The sequence below is a fragment of the Poromitra crassiceps genome (genome assembly GCF_964638095.1).
Source record: "Poromitra crassiceps genome assembly, chromosome: 7".
NCBI classification, from domain to species: Eukaryota; Metazoa; Chordata; class Actinopteri; order Beryciformes; family Melamphaidae; genus Poromitra; species Poromitra crassiceps.
In genome coordinates, this window is record NC_139628.1 from 41,081,504 (window position 1) to 41,089,768 (window position 8,265).

The following is an 8,265-nucleotide window of genomic DNA, read 5'->3' on the forward strand; positions in this document are numbered from 1 at the left end:
ACTAAGGGATTCAAAGCATGTAGGCTACTGTACTGTATTATCCACACTCTATCTATTAGCATACAGCATCAGCATTGATTAGTTGACATTATTATTAGTAGACCTTTCCCTATGTTAATACACACAAAGATAAAGATTGCTCACAAGTCCCAAATCTCAAGTCCAAGTCAAGTCTCAAGTCTTTGAGGACAAGTCTCAAGTCAAGTCTCAAGTCATTGTGTGTGTGACTTAAGTGCGACTCAAGTCCAAGTCTCAAATCCAAGTCCCCATCTCTGCCTCCTACAAAGTGTTTCTATGTTGTGTTACTCAAAGCTCATTTACAGAAGATGCACTCAGATATCAAACATTCTTTCAGTTGCATATGGGTGATCTTTATTGATTTCATGAATTAAATTTTTTTAAACGATCAATGGCATCCATTTATTTCTCGGATGAAAAAAATCTATCATTTGTTTCAGAAGGAAAGACGGGCCACGATGTTGCACTCTTATCACATTGCACACAATATGGAAAATGAAAGTTAGGTTCAGGCTATAATAACCTTTTGAACAAATAAAAAGTATGCATTGTTAAATAAATTACAAAATTTAGTGAGTAAACAGGCAGTGGCAGTTAAAGTGTCCGAGTAACATGTCTGAAAACTGTTCACACACAATCAGCATGGTGGTGATGAGTGAGAGAAATATCAGCACATAAAAAAATTTAGCATTTAAGGCTTGAGGTTTCTTATCCATATGATTGCTTAATAAATGATCATGTTCACAAGCATTTTCTAATACATTCATACGTCTACGTAAGGCATTATTTTCATTGGATTCCCAGTCTAGATGTGTGCAACATACAGTAGTGTAAAAAAGAATTGAGAAAAACAAAAAAGCACACAAATGTATGAATACAAATGTCACATAATTACATAATTAGAAGTTATAATTAGACACAATCACATAATTAGAGGGCTCATATTCGTTCAAATTCTTGTCATTCCTCATTGAAACTAGTCATTATTTGACTTTGCCTCATCATTTCCAGTAAGTTTGCTGTTAGCTCAGCGGTACTGTAAATATCTTGGGGTGTGGACAATGGGGTTGTCCAAATACCTCATGTCACTCATTAAGCAATGTGTCTGGTTTCGGATAGCCAAAGAGCTTGAAGTCTGCCTCATAGAGGTGGTACAACTTCCTCCTGGCCTCTAGGGGCACTGTTCTGAACCAGTCCGTCACCCAACCAGGGGATGTCATGTTGTTGTAGGAAGGAGGGAACTTGATGTCATGCTTGAGCTTCAATATCCTGAGCAGCTGGTCAGCATCCGCCTGCAGAGTCTCCTGATGACCCAGGAAATCATACCTGAGGATCAAAAGAAAAACAAAATTATTCATTCCATAACATTTATACCAGGCATCACATGTATGACTGTGTGACGTGTGTGTGTGTGTGTGTGTGTGTGTGTGTGTGTTTTGTCTATTGCCTTTATTGTGTAAGTCTCACAGCTTATTATGACAATCACTAGAACAAGTGACACCAAATCGCTGTCAATCTCAACAAAAGAGGCCAAATGATGTCTGAGGTAACGCATAGCAAGACCATTGTCCTGTAACTGAATTCCAAAGTGCTACAGCATTTAAACATCAAATGGTCATTGTCAACTTAACTGTGATATTTACAAATGAGGCTGATGATTGATAGTTTCTATGTCACACCAATGTCACATGTTAATGCCGCACCATCAGAGGAGGATACGCTTGGTTTGTTGTGTGAGCTAAGGATATTCAAAAATGAGGTTAATTTCTTCTTTTACTGTCCTGTTTACGATGATGTTAGAAATTTATTCTTAATGACCTCTGTTTATGTTGATTTCTTTGAATTAATTTAAATTTCTAGAAAATTTACTTTCTTACTTTAAGAAGGGAACTTTTTTTTTATTGATTTTGTATGTCGGGCCTGGGAAAGAAGGCATCTTTTGTTTGTACTATTGAGGTAGATGTATCTTGTGGTAGAATTGTGTTGAAATATTTAGACCACTGCAACACAAAATTGTGTGTCTTATAAACCCATGTGGTTGGGCATTTTTGGTGCATGACACAGAAAAAAATCAATCTATCAATCAAGAATTCATTCATTCCATCAATCAATCAATCAATCAATTAGTCAGAGAATAGCACCTGCTTTGTGCTGTAAAGGAACCCAACAGATTTCCCATTAAACCAGACCCGGTAGTGCATGATGTACAATCCAAGGTAATGATTTATTGATGAATTGATCATGTATTGATAACTCAAGCCTGGGCAAAAATGGCCTTACTGTATCAGGCAGGGGTGGCACAGCCGGTGCATCTGCCTCCAGTGAGGTTCAAAGGGCTCGTTCTTCTCCGTCTGTGGGTCCAGCAGGTACTGGATAAAGTTGTAGAAGGACAGACGGATGCCTGATGCAAACGCCTCGTCCACAGACTTCGGCGGATCGGGCTGGCCGCCATAAAGACGCAGCATGTTGCGGCCATACTTTTGATAGAAGTACTGATTGGCCTTCTGGAACTTGTCCCGGTAGGCGGAGATGAGACGGACAAATGGGTCCCGCACAAACAGAAACTTGGTGTAGTACTTCAGCCTTACCTGAAGTCGGAAAACAGATTTGACATCATCGGACTGAACTGTGTGTTTCAGATTAACTTTAGTGTATACTGTACATTTAACATTTAACCGTTAAAGTGCTACGTATCCACCAATTTGCGGATGATGCCGGTGTGTATGTGGCAGTATTGATATCTGGAGGGGTCGCATACTGACAAGAAGGTGCTTATATGAAAGTATTGGGCTGTTAGGGTAGGGTCGGGCAGGCCCGGCTCCAGACCCAAGTTACAGAGGGGGCCTGCCCCTAGCTTGGGGGGGCCAAGCTACCCAAGGGGGGTCCGGGGGGATTCTCCCCCGGAAGAAGATTTTGTACATTTTAAAGTAAAATTCGTCAACCTGGTGCATTTGAGAGCAAAATGAAGAGGCTAAATCTGTGAAGAACTACACACATCTCTAATGTGTTGTGACTTTACAAATAATTAGGCCTAAACAATTAATATTAAGTGTATTTACACATTGTGCACAAATTGCATTCATTGTGACAAATTTACAATAGTTAATATCCAGCCAGAATCATTGCAAATGGATGTTCAAAGTAACAGTTAGCAATAGCATTCAGTTAATCAATGCCTAATGACAGCCAGATTCCATGTTAAACTTTAAAACAGAAAAACGGAAAAACGTTTTTAGCAAAAAAAAAAAAAAAATTGATTGGGGGGGCCAGTTTGTTGAATGGGGGGGGCCCGGCCCGGTCAGGCCCGCCCCTAACGCCGGGCCTGGGGTCGGGTAGGTCTAATGGCCCAGAACAAGAGGTGGGTATATACTCTATGAGTGTACCATAAAGGAAATCTCTGGTGAACGGACCTTCATTTCCAATCGAGGGAAGCTGTTGAGGAGAACTAGCTGTTTGTCCTGGTGGACCAAGTGACCTTTTATGGACATGGGGTCTTGATATGTCTCGCTCTGGTTGCTCCGGTTCAGGACCAACATAACCCTCTTCCAGTTGGTACATGCCACCTGTAGATGGAAAATTCCACATAAATAATGTACGTTTTGCTGCTCTTTATCACGGATTGATAAAACACAACAGTGATTCGATCTAAAGTATATGCAGCTCATGAAAGCTTTTACATTTGCTGTTCTAAACACCGGTGGCTGCCTGCCTGGTAGGTCTTTCCTGGAAAAAAATAATCTGCCGCACAGGAAGTGGTGCATTTTATGCTTCCTGTTTGTAATAAAGAGATGAAGAACTGAGTGGGTACTTAGCATGAGCAGTGATAGCCACCATGACTGAACAGAAGAAAAAAACACCCGGTACAGAAACTCAGACTTCAGAAAATCCAAGCAAAATGATACCCTGTCAACAGATTGTGTACGTATGTATGTGGGGTGTGTGTGTGTGTGTGTGTGTTCACGCCTACATCACCTTGGGAATGTAACAGTAGATGATGCCATGTTGCTCATCCACTATGAGGTTCCCCAGCTCTTTGTCAGTCATGTCCTCTATACGCTTCTTCTCTCCGTTGCCATCACAGATCTCCGATAGCAATTGCTTTCTCTCTTCCTGCTGCAGGTCCCCTGTAATAATAATAATAATAACAATAATAATAATAATCTCACTATTATAATACGGTGAGGGGTTGCGGCGCGCACGGCACACACTGCTCAACTGCAGTTGAACAGGCAGGCATGCATTTCATGTGAAGCGCGCAATATTTCTAGTAATAATAATAACTCCTTATAGTTATTACTTATAGTAGTTTGTCATAACAAAATGAATTAATTATGTTTTATGGTGGCTTTTCCCTTGAAGGGTTGGCGGCAGTTAAGGGTGAAACCCAAAAGTTAAACACTTTTACGTCCTAATGTCATTCTATCCTGTTTATTTATGTCATTGTATGTATGGTACTTGCACTGTTTCTATGTTTATTATGTTTCAAGCCTCTATGCCCGCTGTAATTCAATTCGCCCTCTGGGACATTAATAAACTACTTGAACTTGAACTTGAAATTTTCACTTTTCACTTTTCACTTTTCCCTTTTAAGCCCTATTAAGGTAGAGAACTGAATTGTGTTATGGCAAATGTGACCTTGTATGTAAACCCTGCTTCTGATTACTTTTTGGATTACCAGGAGTGATCCCAAAAGTAATCAGAGGCGAGGTCACAGCTTCTACAGTTAAACCACATCCGGTTTCAAACAGGAGTAGGATACACAATAGAAAAGTAAGAGTAACAGTAAATAAGACTAGGTAAGCCTAGTTAAGCCGGACGGACTGCAGCCACTATTGCTCAACACTCCACAACAACAACAATGGGGAGTCAGTCAGTAAGCCAATGAGACCTTTGCCAGCCCATTCTGGGTCCAGTAAAAATGACAACACACACATGCCCGCACGCATGCACGCACGCACGCACGCACGCACGCACACACACACACACACACACACACACACACACACACACACACACACACATGCACACACACACACGCACACACACACGCACACACACACGCACACGCACACACACAAAGCATACAAATCACACAAAGTACACACATTGTACCTCTTTTTCTTTGTAGCATGTCCCAGTGGTAAATGGACAGCATGGTGAGAAACATACATCCCAGGAGTCCAAGGTTCAGTAATCTGCTGGATGCTCCCATGGCTAAAGGTGTCCGCTTTTGCTAATGAAGCAGGAAATATGGAAGCACATTGCATGTACAAAATATTAGGGACACTTATGAGACACTGATGAGGTGAATCCACGTATAGAAGCCACTATCCCTTATTGATTTTCCCTTATTAATTATCTATATATGATTATCTCCAATCACAAAGGAGGAGAGGTACAGGGGATAAATAAAAACAGATGAGTCAGAGAAGGCTACTTACCAATGATGATGTTGATTGGTAGAGTTCTTTATCAGCACAATCCATGCTGTTCCTCATAGTGGCTCTGGTTGACAAAAATGAATGCAAAGTCAATGGGGTCCTGTATGTATAAGCGGACTGAGGCTCACTAAGATTTCATCCACAGTGCACAGAAAGTACATTTCAGTGAGCTTCAGTCAGCTTGTACAGTACAGCTGTACTGGAGTGTGACCTTGCATTTGTTTTCCCCCAACTTTCCAGAGCTACTATGAGGAACAGGATGGATGGTGCTGAGAAAGAACTCTACCAATCAACATCATCATTGCTAAAAAGCAAATAGGGCTAAACTTAAAAAAAGGTGGACTATCCCTTTAAGGGCAGCGAGAGGGTCAATTCATAACGTTAGTACATGTATTGCATGATAACTAACCTTTTTTGCACAATGTGATATAATTTGAGAGGATCAACTTTAGACCAAGCTTTATGACGCTGTGAAACACATGGCCCTCATGTAGGCCTACAGAAATGGCCGCAGAGAGGAAAGCTGCAGATCATCTGATGTCGAAGACATGACAATCAACTTAAAGTAGACTGCTATTGAACATTATAGGAAGAATATCATTGGAAAATTATTATAAGAAAGATTTATATGATGCAGATTTCATGTCTAAATAACCTTGACTACATACATGCTCCACAACAGTGATACTCAACTTGCAGCCCGGGGGCCAGATGCGGCCCGCGACAGGGTGCAGAGTGGCCCCCCGACCATTTTCTAATAACTTCACGTTGGTTTTCAATGTAATTCACAATAAAAACTAACGTGAATTAAGTTTGACTGAGTTCCAGCTAAATTGTCAAATACCGCCGTCTGCTCGCAACCCAGGCACTTATATGTACTTAACCTAACTTAACCTAACTAACTATCCAGTGTGCACAACACAACATTGTCAGACTAAACTCCAGCGGACACCCAAAAAACCTACAATCCGCTACATAAAAATGTATATTGTTTGTTTATTAACTGGCCCCTGGCCTCCTATCATTTCACGAAAGTGGCCCCTGGGCAAAGCAAGTTGAGTATCCCTGCTCTACAATGTCACACAGAATAGCATTTACAAGTTTCACATTTAGATCAATGCTTAAGTGCTATAGAGGCTTTCTGTCAACCCTCTACAGCTCAAACAAATAATAATAGTGAAATAAAATGATCACATCACTCACCTTACTGTGACACACACCTTACTGTGAAGTTCAGTGCTTGACTGAAGTCTTGTCAGAGCTGAACCACTCTCCTGAGAGACACTCACTGGTCAGGACCCCCGCCTACTGATGCATGTTCCTGACTCGATAGGTTTAGATCCTACAGTCTCGTCACAAGCAGGATGTGAGCTTTGTGAGCAGAGTGGCAAACAGAGATGAACTGAACAAAGATGTTCTGTACCCATGCAGAAGTGTTGTGCAGAGAGCACAAAGGCTGTGACCTCCGTATCTTTTATCTGGTCCTTTTTGTCGAGGGTGTGTCTATGTTTTGCTGAATTCAATGACCTCAATTCTGATTGGATGCAACATGATCCGGTAACACTTTACAATAACGTACACAAATACTATAGTAGTTACTAGTAAACTAACCATTAACTAATAGCCAGTTAATATAGCTAATAAAAAATTTGGCATTAGTCAATCACTAGTTAATCATAGTTAATGAGTAGGTAGTCATTAGTTAATGATTAGTATCTAATTTCCTGAGTAGAGAAGTTAATCATTACCTAATGATTACTAAATGTCAGCTCGTGAATAGAGTAGTTAATCATTACTTAATGATTCCAAAATGTCAGTGCGTGAATCGCACCCTAATATAAAGTGAAAGATATCCTTATCAAATAAACACTCCCTCCAGGGGAGATTCGAACCCTGAACCCCAAGATCATTAAATTCTAAGTCTGGTTCTCTACCATCTGAGCTAAGCAGCCTGTTATTTGGTAGAACCATGGATTGTATAATAGAACTGGATAAAGCCAGCGTGACGTCACCCATTGGGTTTTGATGGAACAAAATGAGGCTTGAATCTCCCGCTTCCTGCTCATCGTTGATTGGTTGAATGGATTAACTTTACACGGAAGTACGGGGAGAGAGGGCTGTTAAAAACTAGTAGAAGAAGAAGAAGGAGGAGGGGGCGGCTGCCCCTAGCGGCTGCCGGGGGAGTTTCCGAATTTGTCTCACAGGCTTGAACGACTGCCATCTTGTTGTTCGCTTCTGTTTGCTAGCTTGCTCGCTGGCTGGCTGGTTGCAGTGGTGAAATGGTCCAGGACAACAAATATAATAACTTTTAGTCCGAAGGTATGGGCGAGTAGGAGTCCAGCCAGCCGACCACCGTCTTGTCCGGGGCCTGGCCAAGAGACCATGGTGTGGTGTGATCCTGGTGCATTGTGCCTGAGTAGCTGGTGTGAGTCTCCAGCCTGCTAGCTGCTGCTAAGCCTCCACAAGGTAAACTGCTATTATACTTATCTCTGGGCAAACTCTAAAATTGATAACTGAGGTGGATTTGGTCGCGCACTTGGTGCTCTGCTATGTTGGACTCGTTGGACTGTTTGAGTGATGCTCATGTTTGTAAGCTAAGTAACGCTAGCTCGATTAGCATCGTGTGCTAACGTGTGAGCACCGTGGTTATAGCCTACTTTAACTGAAATTTGGTGGCGTTATGTTATAGTAATTAATATAACACGGTGTCGTTTGTTTCTTCAAGGGATGGCTGTCGGAGTACCATGGTGGAGCAGGAACAGCACAACAGAACAGAGGCACATTGTCCCTTGGTCAAATTATTTGT

The 8,265-nt window shown here is 41.5% G+C and overlaps 1 protein-coding gene across 1 annotated transcript; it reads right to left on the bottom strand.

Moving 5' to 3' along the window:
• Positions 1 to 1,103: 1,103 nt before the first annotated feature.
• LOC310779962 (carbohydrate sulfotransferase 12-like) lies at positions 1,104 to 4,062 on the bottom strand (the record flags this gene model as incomplete). Its single annotated transcript, XM_083640492.1, has 4 exons — positions 1,104 to 1,344; positions 2,299 to 2,606; positions 3,429 to 3,581; positions 3,991 to 4,062. The coding sequence occupies 4 exons, from the start codon at positions 4,060 to 4,062 to the stop codon at positions 1,104 to 1,106; spliced, it is 774 nt and encodes a 257-aa protein (XP_083496618.1).
• Between the last annotated feature and the right edge of the window lie 4,203 nt (positions 4,063 to 8,265).